This window comes from Hemitrygon akajei, chromosome 13, assembly GCF_048418815.1.
Source record: "Hemitrygon akajei chromosome 13, sHemAka1.3, whole genome shotgun sequence".
Classification (NCBI taxonomy): domain Eukaryota; kingdom Metazoa; phylum Chordata; class Chondrichthyes; order Myliobatiformes; family Dasyatidae; genus Hemitrygon; species Hemitrygon akajei.
Window position 1 is genome coordinate 36716079 of NC_133136.1, and position 23340 is coordinate 36739418.

General features: G+C 40.2%; 1 protein-coding gene across 3 annotated transcripts in view; it reads left to right on the forward strand.

The window, feature by feature from the left end:
• Positions 1-15763, forward strand: part of LOC140737765 (integrin alpha-1-like) — a 196820-nt gene extending 181057 nt beyond the window's left edge. For 2 of the 3 annotated variants that reach the window (XM_073064390.1, XM_073064393.1), the window contains exons 30-32: positions 2107-2220; positions 9573-9653; positions 12222-15763. In XM_073064390.1, the coding sequence (XP_072920491.1) occupies positions 2107-2220; positions 9573-9611 (153 nt within the window). In that variant the 3' untranslated portion in view covers positions 9612-9653; positions 12222-15763. Of the gene's footprint in view, positions 1-2106; positions 2221-9572; positions 9654-12220 lie in introns of all 3 variants that reach the window. The other variant, XM_073064392.1, reaches the window with a different exon arrangement.
• The last annotated feature ends 7577 nt before the right edge of the window (positions 15764-23340 follow it).

The window sequence follows — 23340 nt, forward strand, 5'->3', positions numbered from 1 at the left end:
AGTGGCTAGATGGGAGATGCCAGAGAGTAGTGGTGGATAATTGTTTATCGGGATGGAGGCCGGTGACTAGCGGGGTGCCTCAGGGATCTGTTTTGGGCCCAATGTTGTTTGTAATATACATAAATGATCTGGATGATGGGGTGGTAAATTGGATTAGTAAGTATGCTGATGATACTAAGGTAGGAGGTGTTGTGGATAATGAGGTGGGTTTTCAAAGCTTGCAGGGAGATTTATGCCGGTTAGAAGAATGGGCTGAACGTTGGCAGATGGAGTTTAATGCTGAGAAGTGTGAGGTTCTACATTTTGGCAGGAATAATCCAAATAGAACATACAGGGTAAATGGTAGGGCATTGAGGAATGCAGTGGAACAGAGAGATCTAGGAATAACAGTGCATAGTTCCCTGAAGGTGGAGTCTCATGTAGATAGGGTGGTGAAGAAGGCTTTTGGAACGCTGGCCTTTATAAATCAGAGCATTGAGTACAGAAGTTGGGATGTAATGTTAAAATTGTACAAGGCATTGGTAAGGCCAAATTTGGAATATTGTGTACAGTTCTGGTCACCGAATTATAGGAAAGATATCAATAAATTAGAGAGAGTGCAGAGACGATTTACTAGGATGTTACCAGGGTTTCAGCACTTAAGTTACAGAGAAAGGTTGAACAAGTTAGGTCTCTATTCATTGGAGCGTAGAAGGTTGAGGGGGGATTTGATCGAGGTATTTAAAATGTTGAGAGGGATAGATAGAGTTGACGTGAATAGGCTGTTTCCATTGAGAGTAGGGGAGATTCAAACGAGAGGACATGATTTGAGAGTTAGGGGGCAAAAGTTTAAGGGAAACACGAGGGGGTATTTCTTTACTCAGAGAGTGATAGCTGTGTGGAATGAGCTTCCTGTAGAAGTAGTAGAGGCCAGATCAGTTGTGTCATTTAAGGTAAAATTGGATAGGTATATGGATAGGAAAGGAGTGGAGGGTTATGGGCTGAGTGCGGGTAGGTGGGACTAGGTGAGATTAAGAGTTCGGCACGGACTAGGAGGGCCGGAATGGCCTGTTTCCGTGCTGTGATTGTTATATGGTTATATGGTTATATTATGTATTGCATTGAACTGCTGCCACTAAATTAACAAATTTCATGTTACATGCCGGTGATAATAAACCTGATTCGGATTCTGATTCAGTGTTGTTGTGGTGAGTGAAAATTCTCACACTGGTTCAGGGGTCTGATGAATGACGAGTAAGAGCTATACCTGAAACTGGTGGCATGGGACCTGAGACTCCTGTACCTCCTTCCTGAAGGTAGCAGCAGGAGGACAGCATGGCCGGGATAGTAGGAGTCCTGGACAATGGATGCTGCTTTCTTGTCACAATAGGGAGGAGGGCAGCAAAAACACCAGCATCTTGATTGTACGTCATTGTTCCTTCACAGTCACTGAGTCAAAACCTTACATCTGCCTCCCTAATAGCACCGTGTGGATACCCATGCCTCAAAGACTGCTGTGATTCAAGAAGGCAGCTCACCTTCTTAAAGGGCAGTTAGGGATGGGTATTTAAATGCTAGCTTTTAAAGTGAATATTAAAAATGCACATCACTTGAATGAGTAAGAAAATCTTCCCCAGCATATATATAAAACCAGATTTTGCTAAAGTGGAAAAAGTTGATCTTTCATACCCAGTCAGTGTACGTGATAATGGGCATAAGAAAGAATGCATATGATAATTTTGGAGCTTGTCACATGACTTCTATTTTTTTTAAAAGTCCTTTTCGTTTTCAAGGTTACCTGAATTAAAAAAGAAATAAATACAACCAAACTATAATAACTTTTGGAGCTTTTATCCTGAATTATGTAAGTAATTGTGGTGAACTACATATACCCGTCTGGACACCCCCCCCCCCCCCCCCACCGCTGACTGCTCCTGTGGCTCCTCCCACAGACCCCTATATAAAGGCGATTGGAGGCACTGCTCCTCCCTCAGTCTCCAGGATGTTGTGTGGTGGGCTCTTGCTGCTGACTGCTCTCTTCCAGCGAATAAAAGCCTATATCTCGCCTCGCGTCTCCGAGAGTTATTGATGGTGCATCAGTAATGATGAAGTCATTTCAACTCACAGGTGACTGTATCCATATCGAAAGAATTGCATGGAGGGGTTCCAATCTGGGTGATTGTCCTGAGCGTTCTTGCTGGCCTGCTGCTCCTAGCTCTTGTGATACTGGCACTGTGGAAGGTTAGTGTATCTGCTATCCTATTCAAATGACTTGCCACCTCCTCTTTCAGCACTACAAACTCGAGCAAAAACAAATTCCTTCTCTTTAGCAATTGTTTAGACTCTTTAATGGCATGGCAGAATGCAAAATTAAATAAGGGCCAGCAAAATATAAGCAAGGCTAGATGGGTATAGGATGCTTAGCAGTAAAATTTAAATTCCAGCCAGAAATTTCAACCAAGTGAATTTTGAGAAGAATTCCAGCAGTGGTTTGGTTTTTCATGTCGACTTAGTGATAATACCAGCTGAACTGAGTTAAGTGAGAAGCCATCCACATTGCAATTGAAAATATCAATGTAGTGGCAGGAAGTTCTTCACAAGATAAAAAAAAACTCTAGCTAGACAAAAATCTGTTGTACAGTTTAAAAGAAGTTGTGGGGGTCTGGAATGCACTGCCTCGGAAGAATTCTCTGGATAGGTATCTTATGGATAGGGGAATCCAGGGATATGGGGACAAGGCAGGAACCGGGTATTGATAGTAGATGATCAGCCATGATCTCAGAATGGCGGTGCAGGCTCGAAGGGCCGAATGGTCTACTTCTGCACCTATTGTCTATTGTCTAAAACCACTGTCCAGAAATAATACTAAATACCAGGCATTTAATCCTCAGCAAAAGATGTCAGAGGAGAATCATATTGTTGAATATGGCTACATGAAAGTTGCATTCTTCGAGAGATACAGCATGGAAACATGCTCTCAGTCCATCGAGTCTGCTCCATCTAACTTGTGTAATCCATAATTACACAAATCCTACTTGAGTCATTTTTTTAAAATCCTCCCCCGCCACCATTTCCGTTCACCTCCCTGAGATTCTATCACTCCCCCACACACTAGCGGTAACTTTCAGTGGCCAATTAACTGAACAACCTGCACGACTTTGGATTTGGGTGGGTAGGCAGAGTGTACACAGGAAACCCAGGCAGTATCAGAGAGAAGTCAGAATTGAAGTAGAACTGTGAGGCAGCAGCTCTACTGGCTGTGTCACGGTGCCACCCCAGTCTTCAGTGGTAGAAGTGATAAAAATTCATAGCAGTGGCATTTGTGGCCCTCCATTGGTCAGCATGAGCATGGATGTTACATCTCAGCTGTCAAAGTTGATACATAAGCCAGTGTGCAGGTCAGGGCAGTACGATATGGAGAGCAAGCAGCAGGTCTCCCCTCTCCACACAGCTGATGGATCTGAAGGAACAGCAGAGACCAATATGGTTTGGCACCAGTGGCATCACCGGAGTTGCCAGTTAATATTGAGCTTAATATAGAACTGTCTTAGGAACACCAGCTCTGGAATTTTCCTCGGGGTTTTCTCCTGAAGCTTGCTCCATGAGTGGGTATTGCTACAAGGCAGCGGAGGTTTGAGATCAGAGTGCTCCTTCTCCTTGATGAGCTGCCAACCACAGCTGATGAGCCACCTTTGCCAAAGCGACTGTTTTTAAGGCCCCAGTGACCCACCTTTGCCCTTTCTCCTGTCATTAGAAATAGTTCTGCTGGGCTTAGTAACTAAGCAACACACAAGAGCCAGGAGTTGGACTTGATTGTTGGAGGCTATTCGAGTTGCTTGCCAATAGAAGCACTTAATAGGTAGTGCTTAATGTGGATAGAATTTATCCACACTAACCCCCACTGGCTACGATAGCCTTAAGGAAACAACAGTGGGACTATAGCACTACCAATTGATCTCTAAGTGACAGTTTCAAATATAAAAACAGATTTTGTAAAATTGATGGCCAGTCCATTGTATCACCAGAAGAGCAGATGGGGATTCTGCTGTGATGTCAGTATGGCATTTGGAATATGTTTGTTCAGTCTGTTCCTGTAGTGTACAGTACTCCATTGCCTAGAAATTGGACTTTCCTTAAATGGTGTGCTTAATAGATGCTATATTTAGTGCTTAGAAATTGATCAATGGGTTCCAAAAATGCAAAACTAAGAAAATTTATCTTCAGGTGGTTGTCAATTTGACCACTGCATTAAAACACAACCTGTACAGTCACTAACAATAACCACTTGCTGCAACTGAAATGGCTGTTCATCTGCCACAAGGAGTCATGGGAAGCAAGTCCCTGCCTCTCAGAACTTTCTCGTGACAACCGCGGTATAATGCCACAAAACACTGCTACAGAGGTAAGAAAAATACAGAAGTGTGAGAGGGGTAAGGGCCTTCATTATGTACAGCCATAGCTGTAGTGAGTGGATACGTTGAGTCCTAAGTCACAAACAGCAGTGATGTGTGAAATATGCAAGATATTAAAACCTCAAGAAGGCAAACATCTACATATCAGCATCCATGTGCAAACTCTTGATTTATATCTCCTTACTGATTTGCAGAACTGTTTTCTTTTTTGTTTTCTGATAATAAAACAAAGTTCATTCATTGCGTTTTTAACCCAAATTTCTGGCAGTAAGGCAGCGATGAACTCATTGGTGACATTAATAATATCACAAAATGAGTGTAGGGAAAATATCAGCTCTAATACTGAGGTGTCAAGTTGAAAAATACCCCCTTGTTAGAGCATTTTTTAAATAGCAGGGGTATGCAGTTTGTAAAATATTTATCTTTAATGATTGTTGGAACTTAAAATCATTAGGAGTAGTTTCCCATTGCTTTTGCACATAGATTCAGCAATGTTTTTATGCCTCCCTTTGTGGCTGACTACTGCATGTTTTCTTTGACAAGGAGGAGCCAAGCAAGCTGCTACGTAAAGGCTGACAACCAAGGCCTATACTTCATATCTTACATCCTAAGACATAGGAGCAGGATTAGGCCACTCGACCCATCGAGTCCTTCATTCCAACATGGCTGATTTATTATTGTTCTAAGATCAGAGCCTCCTGCCTCAGAATAGAGGGAACGGAGATGAGGAGGAATTTATTTATCCAGAGAGTAGTGAATCTGTGGAATTCATTGCCACAGGCAGCTGTGGAGGGCAAGTCTTAATGTATATTTAAGGTGGATTCTTGGTTGGTCAGGGCATGAAGGGATATGGGGGGAAGGCAGGAGAATGGGTCTGAGAGGGAAAAACGATCAACCGTGATGAAATGGCAGAGCAGACTCAATGGGCCAAATGGCCTAATTCTGCTCCTCTATCTTATGGTCTTATTTTGTTAAGCAGCCTCATGTACAGGACCTTGTTAAAGGCCTTCTCTGAAAGTCCAAACAAACAACATCTACTGATTGTCTATCCTGCCTTTTATTTCCTCAAAGAATTCCAATAGATTTGTCAGACAAGAATTCTCCTTAAGGAAACTACATTATCGTGCACCTCAAAGTACCCCAAAACGTCATCCTTAATAATGGACTCTAAAATCTTCCCAAACCACTGAAGTCAGTCCTTTTATTCTGCTTTCCACCCATCTTAAGGAGATGGGTAAACAAGGCAACTTTCCAGTCCTCTGGAACAATTCCAAAATCAACTGATTCTTGAAAGATCAATACTAAAGTCTCTACAATCTCTTCAGCTACCTTGGTCAGAACCTTGGGGTGTAGTCAGTCTGGTCCAGGTGACTTATCTACCTTCAGATCTTTCAGATTCCCTAGCATTTTCTCCTTAATAATAGCAACTACACTCCAACCTCCTGACACACACAAATTTTCGGCTGCTAGTCGCTTCCACAGTGAAGACTGACACAAAAGACTCATTAAGTTTGTCTGCCATTTCCTTGTCTCCTATTACTACTTCTCTAGTTTCATTTTCTAGTGGCCCAATATTCACTCTCGCCTTTCTTTTACAATTTGTATATTTGAAAAGACTTTTGGTATCCCCTTTGATATTATTGGCTAGCTCACCTTCACACTTCATCTTTTCTCTCCTTATGGTTTTTTTAATTGCCTTTTGTTGGTTTTTAAAAGCTTCCCAATCCTTTGACTTCCCACTAATTTTGCTGTATTATATGATAATATGCCCTCTCTTTTGCTATTACGCTCTTGTCTGCTACTGTTGCCTCATCCTCCTTTTAAAATACTTTTCCATCTTTAGAATGTATATCTCCTTCAGCTTCTGAATTGCCCACAGTATATCCAGCCATTGTTATTCTGCCATCATCCCTGCTAAAGTTCCCTTCCAATCCAATTCGGCCAGCTCCTCTCTCATGCCTCTGTAATTCCCTTTCCTCCATTCTAATACTGATAAATATGACTTTAACTTCTCCCTCTCAAACTGCGTGGGTGAGTACTGTTATGTTATGATCACTGCCTCCTAAAGGTTCTTTTACCTTAAGCTCCATAGTCAAATCTGGTTCATTACACTACACCCAATTCAGAATTACTTTTTCCCCTAGTGGGCTCAACCACAAGCTACTCTAAAAAGCCATCTTGTAGGCATTCTACAAAATTCCTCTCTTGGGATCCAGCACCAACCTGATTTTCCCAATCTACCTGCATATTGAAATCCTTGATGATTTTGATTCAGCCATGACACAGTGATGGCCTACAGCATCATACTTGTCTATCTTTATCTGTGCTTCAAGATCATCTACATTATTTTGAGTACTGTGTGCATTCAAATATAATACCTTCAGTCATATATTCATCACCCATTGCAATTTTGCCCCCACGTTACACTTCAACTCATCCCACTGAATGCAAGTTTTCCCTATCGTCTGCCTGTCCTTCCTCACAGTTTCACAACTCACTGCATCGACTTGTATACCAATTGCCCCATCCTACTCCCAGCTTAGTATAAACCTTCCTAACATCTCTAGTAAACTTGCCCACATGGATATTTGCCCTTTGGGTTCCTTTTCGTGCAGTTCTTACCCCCCAGAAGACATCCCAATGATCGAGAAATCTTAAACCCTGCTTCACTGCACCACTTCCTCAGCCATACGTTCACCCATTCCTATCCTGACTAACATGTACTGGAAGTAATCCAGATATTAGTATCCTGGATTCATACTCCTCGGCCTCTTCCCTACCTCCCTATACTGACCGCACAGGACCTCTTTCCCCCTTTCTACCTATGTCATTGGTGCCAATGTGCACCACAACCTCTGGCTGCTCACCCTCCCTCTTGAGAATCTTCTGCAGTCACTTTGAGACATCCTGGACCCTAGTACCTGGGAGGCAACACACCATCCTGGTTTCTCTTTTGTGGCCACAGAATCTGTTGTCCGTCCCCCTCACCACCGAGTCTCCTGTCACCATTGCTCTACCTTGTTTTACCCTTCCCTGCTGAGCCTCAGTACTAGCTAAATTGCCACTTTCCTGCCTGCTGCTGCTGTGCCCCAATAATTCAACACCCACCCCTGCAGCAGTATCCAAAGAGGGTACACTTGTTGCTGAGGCTAACCCTTCGCTGACTGCTTACTCTCCTTACTTCTCCTGCTGGTCATCCATCTACTTTCCGAAGCCTGCACTCTGGCTGTGACCACCTCAGTCAAAGTCTCATCTTTGGAGTTTTCAGCCTCCCAGGTGGTCCTGAGTGCATCCAGCTCCAGTTCCTTTTACTACTTTCATGTGGATTTGCAGAAGCTGGAGTTGTATCTCATGCAAACTACATCGGGGTTATCCGTTTCCTCGTTCCTATCCTAAAGAGGTATCTAGCATTAGTCTGGCACTAATGCTATGAGTTCAAATAATAAACACTCCACTTCAAGGATGATTTATAACACTGATGCACGAACAATGACATGATCCATTACACCTGAAAACGCAGAGTAAAAAAAATTTAGAACATGTACATAAAACTAAATAGAGAAAATAGGAAGAACTTATTTCTCTTTGTATAGTTATAAATCAGATGGTGCACTGTAGTTAGTAGAAGGGTTAGGGGGAGGTGGGATAATTATCCAGAATGATAGGAATCTGGAACTCTGGAATTTGAAAAAGTGATGGATGTAGAAACCTGCTATCGTACTTAAACAGTCATAAGGTGTGTACATAATCTGTAAGAGGGTCAAGCTGGGACTGGAAGTTAAAGGTAGGTTGGGAAGCTCTTTTTTACCAGTGAAGGCAGCGTTGAGCAAACAGCATCCTTCAGTGTTGTAAATTTTATGTTGTTCTATAAACTCTAGATAACCATCTGAGACTATAAATGATACATGATCTAATCTGTTAAACCACATTGCGTTACAATACTAGGCGACAAAAGCCTGAGGGCACATGCTACCTGGCTCAACCTGCTGTTATAGGACCACTGAATGGACCAGCAGAATGACAAAATGGACTCTTGAACATACAATCTACCTCTTTACGTCTTGCATTTAAGTTTCTGTCTCCACTGCACTTCGTCTGTAACTGTAGCACCCTACTCTGTTTTGTAGTGTTCTTTTCCCATCTTGTTTAACTGCACTGTTATAATAAAATTATCTGAATGGATGGTATGCAAAACCAGGTTTTTCACTGTACTTCAGTACATGTGACAATAATTGCCAATTGATCTACTGGTTTACTATATGTACAGTATATTATGCTTGAAACACAGCACAATTGTACTTACATTGTGATTTTTATATAAATTTCATTTGAATATATGATATTCTTCTCCCCCCCCCCCCACCACCATCATTTAAAATTACAATGCTTATAAGACATTTTGACAGGTAGCTGGACAGGAAAGGGTTATGTGGATATGGTTCCAACATGAGCAGGTGAGGCACTACCTCACATTTTTTTTAGTATACAATATTTCAGTTTTTGCATGTTTTTAAAAAATCTATTCAATGTATGTAATTGATTTATTTGTTTATTTGTTATTATTGTTTTATTTTTTTTCTCCCTCTGCTATATTATGTTTTGCATTGAACTGCTGCTGCTGAGCTAACAAATTTCACGTCACATGCCGGTGATAATAAACCTGATTCTGATCTTGACACTAGCATCATTGTCAGCATGGACAAGTTGGGCCAAAGGGTCTGTTTCCAAGCTGTAATCCTCACATTCAAAGATCTGGTCCAAGATTCACAGCAATATTTCATCCCATTAAATTTCCTCTTCACACTCTGCCCCTGCAACAAAGCACTTAATTATTGCTAGGGTAACAATGCCATGAAAATTACCCCATTTTCTTTTTTATAACTGTTTCCACTAATCCCAGTATCACCTGCTACTCATCAGCCACAGAAGGAATAAAGGACTTCTTAGACAAGCAACGGGAAGTACCCCAGGGGTAATGGGGCATGTATTATGACATTCAATTTTTGAATTGCTTTTTTTTAAACCTAAGATTTCCAAATTTAAAAAGTGAGACATTTATCCAAGCATTGATACTGTCTTATGCAACTAATCTGCTGACATGCTACATTTGAAATATTTTTCATAGTAGGTTCAAACTGCTGAAACTATTTTTTTCATGATTAATGATTCTTCTTATTGCAGGCTGGATTTTTCAGAAGGCCCTTAAAAGAAAAAATGTGAAAAGTCGCAAGAACCTATTAGCAGTACAATGGAAAGTAAAGGGTTTGTAGATAGCTATCTTTCAACTCCAGTTGTAAAATTCTGTTCATAGTGAAAATAATTTACAATGCCTTTCATGTATTGTTAATTGGAGTCTCATTTGTTAATACCATGTACATATTTATCTTTTTATTGTATTTGCTGAAAAAAATACATTATTGCACAAAATTCAGCTTTCAAATCAATGATTTTATATTACAGAGATTTACCAGCTTTTCTTTGATCTTCTGAAAAATGACCCTACATTATGCATATGTTGCCCAGTGAACGTGTATATTTATTGATGTAGTTAGTTTTAAAGTTCCTATTCATTGCATAGATGTCACAGTGTACTTGCATATGTTGGCAGATGCATTTGAATTTATAGATCTAAAATTATTTTCACATTACATGAAGTGAGGAAACATTCAAATAGATTTCTTTTGAATTTATAGCAGTGGAATATGGCATGTATATATTTAGAATTTTTCAAGCTCCATGTAATCAAGCACACAGGTTCCTAAAGGAATGGACTTGTAATGAAAGCAATGTGCATTGAACCTTAAAGACATTTGATGGGAAAGGAAAGGAATTTTGAGGCATCTGTTGTGAAAATGATGAATCACAGAGAAGAGTGTGAAAAAGCGGACTTGAAGAGGGAAATATATCCAACAAAAAATGTGACATGTTATTTTTTAGCAGTAATCTACCAGGAAAACTTAGCTTTGGTCCTTTCTTTAAGTCTCAAATCACCCCTTTGCAAATCCATCAGAATAAACTGAAGTGTCTTGATATCAGGTTGGTCAAGTTAGTTTAGACCTTCCACACTGTCTAAAGAAGATCTAAAGTTCTACTTATCATCCAGTCTGGTATGAATGACTATGATTTGACCACAATTAAATGTTTTAAATGATCTGACTTTTCTTTCATACCCCACTTCTGGCTCAGTTATCCTTCACTGAACTTCACCCTATTCATTGAGAAGTGGTGTCGGGGGGTGAAATTCTCAGGGCATGGGAAGTGGGAAGATAAAAAAAATCAGATGTGTTCCAAGCACTCCAAATGTAATTTATGGCTGGAGATTCTGTGAGTCTAGTGAATGGATTTCAGAACCAAAAGCTGCACTATATACTAGGGCAGAAATTGACTGGGATCTCCGGATGAGGGGAAATGCATGATGGAAAAAATGCACTGGGGACATTGGAATTTAATTATTTTAGAACACAATTTTCAGCCAGAGAACTTTACTGAAGGTAAGGTGAATAAAACATAAACACAAGAATTTCTGCAGATGCTGGAAATACAGAGTAACACACAAAATGTTGGAGAAACTCAACAGGTCATGCAGCGTCCATGGAATGAAATAGATTTGATGTTTTGGGCTAAGACCCTTCTCAGCCTGGCACATTGACTCTTTATTCCTGCCATAGATGCTGTCTGACCTGTGAGTTATTCTGGCATTTTTTTCTGCATCTTCCACTGATTAAAACAGATGCCTTTAACTCATGTCTTCCACTGTTGAATCAGTGTGTATTTTAGGGCCATATGCAGAATCAGCAGCCTTTTATTTAATTCAAGCAACACACACAAAATGCTGGTGGAACACAGCAGGCCAGGCAGCATCTATAGGGAGAAGCACTGTCGATGCTTCAGGCCGAGACCCTTCGTCAGGACTAACGTTAGTCTTGACGAAGGGTCTCGGCCCAAAACGTCGACAGTGCTTCTTCCTATAGATGCTGCCTGGCCTGCTGTGTTCCACCAGCATTTTGTGTGTGTTGTTAGCCTTTTATTTAATATTTTTTATAAATTGTGTGATACTTGATGTGGGGAATATAAAGGCTGTTTTCAAGAGAAGAAAAAAGAAATAAATGATCCAATGCAGTTTCCTTTTAAGTTATTGTTCTGATCGAGGAGATCCTGGGGGAGAAATGGTAAATTTTACAGTCAGTGATGAACAAATCACCCTTCCCGATTATTACTCTCACAACAGACTCACCCTGGACTGTTGCCCAGACATATGTAGTAGCTAATAGACAGTCAAAGCAATGTAGTTCTCTGCAAAAAATGTGAATTGTACATTTGACTCATAGGAGTGCAGCAACTTCATCATCTTCATGGTTACCTGCATGCCAGAAGTTGTTCTATTATTTATTCTTTAATAATGGTGAACTCATAGTTTTGGTTTTATTCTCTCTGCAAAATTGCAATTAATAATGCAAATCAATTGCTCCATAAGTTATCCTCCTTGCAAGCACATGTCTTTTGCAAAGGTAGAGCCAAGTTGTCTGGTCCCTCCCTGTGGTGAATGCTTGAGGCTTTGGATGAATAAGATCAAAAGGAGAGATGGATTTGAATTGCGGTTGAGTCAATGGTCCCTCAGTGTTCTCCAAAACTCCCTGGGACAGGCAGACAGAAGCACAATCAAACAAAAATTGACATCAAAGTCATAAAAAGAAATATTTTAACAGGTGGCAAAAGCGGATGTTTTCATTTCTCATATAGACAGAGAGAATGGTGCAGATACAGCATTTTGGGAAGTAAAGGGGGACATTCCAAATCTCTGGCCTCATTTTCCAATCTCTTGGCTCACAGGTGGTCTTCATTACATACAGAAGATCCAGACTATGATGTTAGCAAAGCAGCTGCAGAACTAACCCCTGATGGCAAGTCCCAAGACAAGAAGGTCCTCTGCTTTCAAAAGTATGTGCTTTAGATCGAACTCAGAAACTACTGATGTGTCCCTGGGTCGTTGGTTCTGCAGCGTGATCTGTGAAATTAGTTCAGCTTTGACTTCTGTTCACTCAGACATGGCAGAGAATAGTAAGGAAATTATTGATAGACCAGTGGCAAAACAACCAGTATTCAGTCACTCCTAAAGTGCCACTTGTGATTTCCTATTTTTATCGTAATCAGTGAACCAAAGCAGCACTTTATTGACTAATTACTCACATTTGTTTCTATTCCTTTCATTTTGTGTAGCTGGATTGTTAGAGGAATTGGAAGAGTAATGTTTCTACTTCAACCCTAGTTTGAAATTCTTGAGGAAATGTTGAATCTAATAATGTAAGCACTGCCCACAAAATCATGCTTGAGACACTATTCTTTCACAAAGTGCACTCACGGAATGTCCCATCACCTCATTGTACAGTAATGCATATGTTCAACACTGATACACACAGTGGACACTTTATTAGGTACATTTATGTTTGTGGTTTTCTGCTGCTGTAGCCCATCCACTTTGAGGCTCAACATGTGCGTTCAAATGTGATCTTCTGCACACCACTGTGTCAACACGTGGTTATTTATTTAAGTTACTGTTGCTTTCTTATCAGCATGAACCAGTTTGGCCATTCTCCTCTGACAAGGCGTTTTTGTCCATAAAACTGCCACTCACTAGATTTTTTCTTTTGTTTCTAGCACCATTCTCTATAAACTCTAGAGACTGCTGTGCATGAAAATCCCAAGAGATCAGCAGTTTCTGAGAAACTCAAACCACCCTGTCAGGCACCAATAATCATTCCTCGGTCAAAATCAATTAGCTCACATTTCTTCCCCATACTGATGTTTGGTCTGAACAGCAACCGACCCATTGAGTTGCTGCCATATGATTGGCTGGTTAGATACTTGCATTAATGGGCAGATGTACCTAATAAAGTGGCCAGTGGGTGTATGTACTTCCTTCTGCACACTGTAAATTAATGCACACTGCAGCTTTAATATAAAGTGTGATCAACTTATAGTGTGACAAAATAATTTGTATGTTCTTGTATAATCTGCTTTATGATTATGCGAAGCAAACTCTTTGAGCACTGCCATCAAAGTGTATAAAATGTCTAACGAATGCTGTGGCGTACCCAGTGCACCAAACTTGATTGATTTCAGTTGCACCTATAAAAACCAGTATTCCGTTTAGAGCAAAGGCTCAACAAGTCAAATAGTTCTCTTTTACAGAAGAGCTTCTAGAGTCCTACACTGCCCCTCACATCTATCAAATCAACCCAATCATAGCAAAGTACAGTACAGCCCTATAGCTATTATGTTGGGATGATCTTTTAACCTACTTCAAGACAATCTAATTCTTCATTCCCATTTTTTTCATCCATATGCCCATCTAAGAGTATTTGAAATGTCCCTCATGGATACACCTCTATTACCAACCCCAGCTGTGCATTCCATGCACTTCCTACTCTTTGTGAGTATTTAAAATAAAACTACCTCTGATATACCCACCTTTTCTTTCCTCTAATTACCATAAAGCTATGCCCTCTCATTTGAGCTATTGCCACTCTAGGGGGAAAAGTCTATGGATATTCAATCTATCTATGCCTCCTATCATCTTGTACAACTCTATCAAGTCACCACTCATCCTCCTTCATTCCAAACAAAAAAGCCATTGTTTACTCACCTTTCCTCTTAACACACGCCATCTAATCTGGGCAGCATCCTAGTAAATCTCCTCTGCAGCCTCTCAAAGACTTCCACACCCTTCCTATAATGAGGCAACCAGAATCGAGCACAATACTCTAAATGTGGTTTAACCAGAGTCTGATAGAGCTGCAACATTAATGAAGGCCAACACATCATATACTTTCTTAAATACCTATCAACAGATGTGGTAACATTGAGGGATCTATGGATATGGCCTCAAGGTTGCTGTTCCTCCACACTACTAAGAGTCTGCCATTAACCCTTTACTCTGCCTTCAAATTTTAACTTACAAAAGTGAATCACTTCACCAAATTGCACTCCATCTGCCACTCCTCAGCTCAGCATTCCATCAATGTCCTGTTGTAACCTTCTTGAATATATTTATACCAAAAATGAAAATTTAAGTTTGTAAGAAACATTTCACCTAGATTGCCAAAGGCACCATTAGATTCTGAAACTAAGGCTATGAATTCATTGGAATGACTCCCACTTCTCCAATATAACTTCTCCTTAGAAGTACTGGAAACATCTGTTAATTTGCATAAACAAACTTTGCATTTCTGACAGATGGAGTGGGACCAGCTCTGAGATCAAAGTTCATTACTGGATTTAAGAAATTAGAAGGGAATGATACAATTGATTCTATAGAGGAGTGAAATGCTTCCTATGACTTCCAATAAATCAGCTAAACAATACTTCCAGTGACACAAGCCAGAATAATTTCAATTGTGTTGTGCCAACATTTTTAACCGAATAATCAAAATGAATTATTTTTCCAAGATAGTTTAGGCATACTTGTTTTGAAATATTGTCATCCCTGCTGGAATGCCATAATTGCACTAACATTTTAAATGTTGGCATAAATATTTTGTCAGTTTGGTGTGAGTTCCATTGGCTCTGAAGCTATTTGATCCTGGCTGTGATAACATGGTAATGCTTCAACTTTGACCTTTGGCCACTCAGGTGACAAACCTATCAGCACAAGGTAGATTCCACCTCAGCTATAGCTCGTCAATTGATGGCCTCGTGCCATTAATCTTGTTGGAAGTTGAAAGGGTGAATGGTCCAGAACTATCAATAATCCAGTCTGTTTTCCAATATTTATGAGTATACTTACCAAAAATTACATTTTTTGGTGTCTCCACAAATGCCTTTACAGACACTGATAACCTTCACCACACTAAGCATGCTAGCCTCAAATGCATTTCACTGGAACATGAGCAGAAATTCCTAAATGTGGGACATTCTTCTGTACTTATCCAACTAACTTTCGAAAGAGGGAACGATTGAAATTCCACCTTTACAAATCATTGAGGCCCTTATTCATCTTCCTAGATCGTAATGGTCTAAACATCAAACTTCTCCAACTGTTCCCTAGAATATCTCTTAGGAAATTGGACATAGGACTATAGCATATTGTATCATCCAGGGTGATCATTTTTTTTTATCCATCTCACGTTGGGAAAAAAAAGCTGAAATTAGGAAAAATAAAACACTGTACATAAGACATTTAATACTTTATTTCTGTGCTCTGTATGACCTGTGTTATTTTGAATTTCGTGGAAAGAAGTTAAAGAATATGAACAGAGATTAACTCACAGTTTTTCACTTTTCATCTACTGAGAGAAGCACTGAATAAAAAATTGTTGTTACTTGCTGTAAATTGAAGTAAATGGCAAGCATGCAAAATAAATTATGTATTCTTATATATGGTTTTGTAGTTTATTTGATGATTAAAGCCTTAGGGATCCAATAATCTATACTTAAATATGCAAAATAAATTATTTTGTTTCTTTTTATATTCTTTAGTTTTTTTATCTGTTCATGAATTGCTACATTTGTACAAGAAATCAGAAATGTTTTTGTAGTGTTGACGATTATATTATACAGAAGATTGCTGAGTTTTTACAATCACTTAGTGAAGATTATCTTTAGTCATGTTCAAGGAATTGTCACAGGATGATCAAAAGTTACTGGTTTCAACCTCAAAGTTATCTGAAAATCTTTCACTTTTAGAAGCTGTATGTATGAAATTTCAACTGCTTGTCCTGAATAGACAAGGCCAAATTTATCCTGAGTTTAATATGATATTAAATAATGTACAATGTGAGATACGTTGAAAAAAACAAAAACAATTATGTGAACTGTTTTTTGCTTTGTTTAAAAAATGAGTTTATCTTAAACATATCAGTACCAAAAGAAGCAATAAGATCATTATTATCAAATTGGCCTTTAATAATTACATTCTGAATAAATTAACTTAGAATATTGAGCTAGAAAACTTCCACTGAAATAATGTTATAGATTAAGCTGATTTAAAATTACAGAGAGCAGTAATTGACCAGTTGAAGGGCAGCAATTAACCAATTCCAGTTATGCTGCTTCATATATGAACTGAGTGCAATTTGGAAGTCAATATCAGCAGCTGAACGTAACAGTTGCAAACTGAAGACAATAACTGCACTTTATAAAGGGAGAAGTCTGGGATCAATCAATCAGTAACCCCTACTTGAACTTGAATTAAAATAGGAATCTGATCCCATGTGAAAACAGAGAAGATGGAAAAAGGTGAAGTATTATCTCATTCTGTTACTAATCATTTTCTTATTTTGCAAGCCTGAAATAAGCATTTGAAGTTTATCGCTACTTTATCAACAGCAAAAAATAATTTTAACCCCAAATGGAAAATGAGTCTGGAAAGCAAAACCTTTTATTAAATGCATCTGATCATAGAAGTCCCAGCCAGTTCAACATTAACCTGTTAGATGTAACTAAATGCTGATCGGTTAGCCTCTTGTCTGATGCACGTTTAAGCTAAAAGCTGCGCCTAAGACTGGAGAAAATGGATAGGTTTGGCAACCCAGTGGTAGAATCATAATTTAGAGATAACGCAATGCAAATCATACATAAATACACAACTATAGTGCACAGCTGGTGCACATTGATCCATTTTTGTGATCCACCTGCACTAATAACCAAGCAGGCTCAGACTGAAGAGGTAGAGCTCACTCCTGTGAACTGTGGTGCATAGTGATGTCTAAGATTTGGAACAAAGAAAGAACAAGATTCACTGGTCAGGCAGCACCTGTGGAGGGAAATGAACAGTGAACAGGTGAGGTCAAGGTCCTCCATCTGGACTAAGAGATGAGACTGCAGGTATAAAATGAAGGGAAGGATTACAGCAAGATCTGGCATGTGATAGGAGGATCTGGGTGAGGAGGGGTGATAGGTAGATGGAGGAGACAAGAGTTGAAATAGTGGCACAAATAGGAGGTGAAAAGGGGCTAATAGGAGAAGGTGGAACATGGAATCAAGTAAGAGCAACGATGAGGGCAGATGGGAACGGAGGAGAGGAACCAATGGGTGGAGTTTGTGACGATGGACAGGTGGAGTAGGTGGATGTGGGGAAAGGCACATTGCTGTGGAAAAAGAGAAGTGAATTAAGAGAACCCACTGATTTTACATCTCCAAAGATCTGAAAAGCTTGCTGGAAGTCTTTATGGAACAAGCCAGATAATGGGCTACCTTAACAGGGATAGAGCTCCTTATCGCATCTTCCCACATCCTGAACAGAGATAGACTTTCTCTTGTCCTCACCTACCACCCATGAGTCACTGCATCCAACACATCATTCTCCATAACTTCTGTTATCTTCCATGGGATCCTACCATCAAACACATATTTACCTCCTCCCCAGCTCACAGTTCTCTTGCTGCAGAGATCACTCCCTCTGTGTTTCCCTTATCAATTCGTCCTTCCCCACTAATCTCCCTCCTGGCACGTATCCCTGCAAGTGCCAGAAATGTGACACCTGCCCATTCACCTCCTGCCTCAACCTCCATTCAGGACCCCATACAGTCCTTCCAGGTGAGTAAGCACTTCATATAAATCCTTTGAGATCGCCTATTGTATCCGGAGCTCCCGATATGGCCTCCTCTACATCAATCATACCCAACATAAATCGGGGGACCCCTTGTAGCAATCTTCAGACGAGCAGGCCCAGGTGCAGATTAAACTCAGGACTCGATAGTAGAAACTAGCAATGAAGATTTATTTAGAGAGTCATGCAGAGAATAATCAAGCTAAGAGCTCAGGAACTCAGGACTTGATTTCACAGTACGGTAGCTCACACGGAACTTGAATCCAGGACTCAGTGATGAGCACTGGTCCAGAATAACCTTAAATAGAATATAAAGCACAGGAAAGCCATGTGGGTCGAAAACAAAAACTAGTCTCTTAAGAACAAAAAGCATAAGGAAATCGTATTAACATAACAAGTGTCATGAAAAACACAGTGACAGACTAATAATAAAAGTAACCATTAAACAACTCTAATAATCACAAAAAAATTTACATTTGGGTGTGGTGAGACCTGCCCCTCGCTGGTCCAAATGGTTCAAGACAGCACTTTGTTGAGCACCTGCGCTCCATTGTGTGTGTGTTGTTATAGGCATCCTGATTTTTTTTTGAAGTAACTTCAGATGCTTAGCTAAAATGAGTGGAGAGGAGTAGATACATCACCTGTATGGTGATCCACCAGGATATATACAGTGCGTCATTCATGTAATGCCAATGGAAAGAGGTCATACTTGAGGTCAATGACTAATCTCTTTAAGAAGCAAACAAAATTCTGATGGGGCTTAAGTAGACCAGATGTAAAGTTAATATCACCTCGCTTGCATGTAGAGCACAGAATAGTACAGCACAGGAACAGGCCCTTCAGCTAATCAAGCTAATGACACATAATTAAACTAATTATGCACACACATGGTCCATATCCCTCCATTCTCTTCACATTCATGTGCCTACTTAAGAACCTTTTAAACATCTCTATTGTATCTGCCTCCTCACTCCCCCATGGGTCCACCACTCTCTGTGTATATAAAAATAAACTTGCTCTGAGCATCTCTTTTCTCCTTCGCCTTACATGCATGCCTTACAGTAGTAGACATTTCAAACTTGGGAAAAAGATACCGGCTAAGTATCTATGCCTCCCAAAAATTTATAAACTTCTAAACTACTCCAAAGCAAAACACCTCAGTTTATCCAACCTCCATAACTAAAGGACATGGTCTCAAAATAAAGCTAATAATGTTGCCGAGGTTCTTTGGAACAGATCATAGAACACAGAGGGTAGGGGATGCTCAGTTACACAAAAAAATTTAAGACATAAATTGAGTGTTAGAGATGAACACAATGATGGTATATATGATTGGAGCAGGAACATATTACTGTAAAAGATCATCCATTATCATGTTAATGGTGAGGAAAGTATGAGAGGATGAATGACTGATATCATGTTTTAGCAGCAGAAGTGATATGCACAGGATGGCTATGTCTCTATCTTTAGCATTGGTGGCATTGACCTCCCACATTATGAAGACCCTGGAGAGACTTGTTCTATGGTTAGGCCACACTTAGACCCCCTCCAGTTCGCCTACCAGCCCCAACTAGGAGTTGAGGATGCCATCGTCTACCTGCTGAACTGTGTCTGCGCCCACCTGGATAAGTCGGCGAGCACTGTGAGGGTCATGTTTTTTTACTTCTCCAGTGCGTTCAACACCATCCACCCTGCTCTGCTGGGTGAGAAGCTGACAGTGATGACAGAGTGGTCAGCAGCACTGGGGCTCCACAGGGGACTGTGCTGTCTCCCTTTCTCTTCACCATCTACACCTTGGACTTCAACTGCTGCACAGAGTTTTGCCATCTTCAGAAGTTTTCTGATGACTCTGCCATAGTTGGATGCATCAACAAGGGAGATGAGGCGGAGTACAGGGCTACGGTGGGAAACTTTGTCACATGGTGTGAGCAGAATCATCTGCAGCTTAATGTGAAAAAGACTAAGGAGCTGGTGGTGGACCTAAGGAGGGCTAAGGCACTGGTGACCCCTATTTCCATCCAAGTGGTCAGTGTGGACATGGTGGAGGATTACAGATACCTGGGGATACGAACTGACAATAAACTGGACTGGTCAAAGAACACTGAGGCAAGAAGGGTCAGAGCCGTCTCTACTCCCTGAGGGGACTGAGGTCCTTTAACATCTGCCGGACGATGCTGAGGATGTTCTACGAGTCTGTGGTGGCCAGTGCTATCATGTTTGCTGTTGTGTTCTGGGGCAGCAGGCTGAGGGTAGCAGACGCCAACAGAATCAACAAACTCATTCGTAAGGCCAGTGATGTTGTGGGGGTGGAACTGGACTCTCTGACGATGGTGTCTGAAAAGAGGATGCTGTCCAAGTTGCATGCCATCTTGGACAATGTCTCCCATTCACTCCATAATGTACTGGTTAGGCACAGGAGTACATTCAGCCAGAGACTCATTCCACCGAGATGTAACACTGAGCGTCATAGGAAGTCATTCCTTCCTGTGGCCATCAAACTTTACAACTCCTCCCTCGGAGTGTCAGACACACTGAGCCAATAGGCTGGTCCTGGACTTATTTCCACTTGGAATAATTTACTTATTATTATTTAATTATTTATGGTTTTATATTGTTATATTTCTACACTATTCTTGGTTGGCACAACTGTAACGAAACCCAATTTCCCTCGGGATCAAAAAAGTATGTCTGTCTGTCTGTACTGTCTGTCACTTCTGTACCCTTGTCTGATAACCATCATTGTCACTCACTTCCTCACAGCTGATGCACAGCACTGTATACTCACAGTTCTAATCACTGTCCAAATAACCAAGCACACATCTCTGGGCTTCTATGCTGTTTAACCAATACAATGTACAGAACACTTAATAAATTTCCTGCTTTTGCTGTAAGTTGACTGGCTGCATTACAGCCTGGTGTGGGAACACCAATGTCTTTGAATAGGAAGTCCTACAAAAAGTAATGGATTTGGCCCAGTGCATCACAGGTAAAGCCCTCCCAACCACTGAGCACATCTACATGAAATGTTGCCATAAAAAAGCAGCATCCATCATTAAATGTCCTCATCGCCTCAGGACTCGTACCACCAGGTTCAAGAGTAGTTACTACCCCTCAACCATCAGGCTCTTGAATAAAAGAGGATAACTACACTCATCCATTGAGATGTCGCCACACCAGTGATCTCACTGTAAGGACTCTTCATCTTGTTATTTCATGCTCTCTATATTTATTGCCATTTAGTTATATTTGCATTTGTACAGTTTGTTGACTTCTATGGTCTGCTTGATCTTTCATTGATCCTGTTCATTGATCCTGTTCTGTAGATTTGCTGAGAACGCCCGCAGGAAAAAGAATCTCAGGGTTGGTATGTGGTGACATGTATGTTCTCTGACAGTAAATTTTACTTTGAACTTTGAACTTTTTATGCACAATCACCACCTGCAGTAGCAAACTGGGGGATGCTGGGATTGAGGAATAAGAACGAATTCATTCTCAGCGTGCTGAATAAGACTGCTAACCATCACTGAAGGGAAAAAGAAACTTTCTTGAGCAACTAGGAATTTGGAAAATGGGTGGATTCTTCTCTTCCGAACATTCCCACTGTTCTTCCCCCTTTCTACAACTTTGCTTTCTCACAATAACAGTTCTGGGGAGAGTTATTGACCTGAAATGGACGCAGTTTATCACCTCAGGGGTGCTCCTACAGGTTTTTATTGTTTCTCCAAAAACAAAAACCTTTCTACACTCAATATTCATATGGCAATAGATACCCTAACATTTATCAAAGAGAGGAACTCAATTTGAGAGGTAATGAGCTTCATTGCAGTGATGCCTCTACTATGAACAACTGACTCATAATAGGCATACAGCCTATGATCTAAGTTTATTTTGGGATAGATTGAAATGGAGGATGAGTGGGTTGATTTGGTACAGGCTGACAACTTAACCACAAAACATAATAACTGGACAACTAGAGACATGTTTCATTGTCTAAGTATTTGCTTTCACCAAGCGCCTAGGTTATAAGCAGAATTATTTTTAAAAATCTATGGAGTGATCATTGTTCTGAAACCAGTTGTGTCTAAGTCAGTAATCAATGGCATTTGCCAAAATAAAAGCCCTGTTATTTCTACAAATGAGCAATGGCTCCTTTTCACAGTCTTCAGTTAGACCAAATTCAAATAAGATCTCCTCCCAGTGAAGCAGACCAATTGAACTCCCTCCTATCCCCCTCAATAAATTTGCTTTATTCTTTGACAATATAAAGACCATAAGAAAACTCTTTGAAATTGGAATTGGTTTAGTATTGTCACATGTATTGAGATACAGTGAAAAGCTTGTTTGGCATACAGATCAGATCATTACTCAGTGCACTGAGGAAGAACAAAGGAAAACTTTAACAATAAAGAATACTGTACTGTAAACAGCCACAGTAAAAGTGCAGTACAGGTAAACAGTAAGGTGCAAGCTCATAACGAGGTAAAATGTGAGGTCAAGAGTCCATTTTATAATACTAGGAAACTATTTTTTAGTTTTATAACAATGAGATCGAAGCTCTCCTTGATTTTAGCGGTATATGCTTTCAGGGTTTTTTTTATCTTCTTCCCAGTGGGAGAGGAAAATGAGGGAGTTCTGTGGCGGGAATTGATTATGCTGGCTGCTTTACTGAGGCAGCAAGAATTAGAGAGAGAATCCACAGAAGGGAGGCTGGTTTCCGTGATGAGCTGAGCTGTTTCCACAACTCAGCGCGGAGGAAAGATTAAGGCTGATATAATTGAAATGTAAAGTCTTTTTTTAAACAGGGCTTGACAGGAAAGCTGTAGGAATGTCATTTCCCCTGACTGAGGAGTCTAGAAAACAATAACAATAAAGAGGTCATCATTCCATGTAAAGATCTGCAAAATCTACACAAGTCTCTGTAGTTTCTTGCAGTCACATGCAGAGCTGTTCCTTGAAATAATTTGTCAAAAGCTCAGTCACAATTCCACTGAATTCATTGCAGCCATGTATTTTCAGTTCTGTTTTCTTCAATGGAAAGCTCTCATTTCATCATTACTGGTTCTATGTTCTACGTTCTGGTTCATTACTGGTTCTACACAAATTCAAATTGCCCAACCCCCTCTGAGAGCAGTCTTTACAATCTAACCCTTGACCACAAGATTTGAGTGCATAATGACTCCGTCATTTCAGCTTTACCCTTGCATGCGTTCTGGCAGCGATTTTGCAATATTTTTAAGGTGAGTAGAGACAAGACAAGAATCCACATGTCAAAAAGTTGCATTCCTTTAAGATACTGGACCCTTCTAATTCTAAATGTCTGCAATACTTTTCCAGACAATGTTTGATACTAAGAAGGCAAAACACTGTTATCTTAGTCAGCCAAAAGGGGTAATGTCTCTTCAA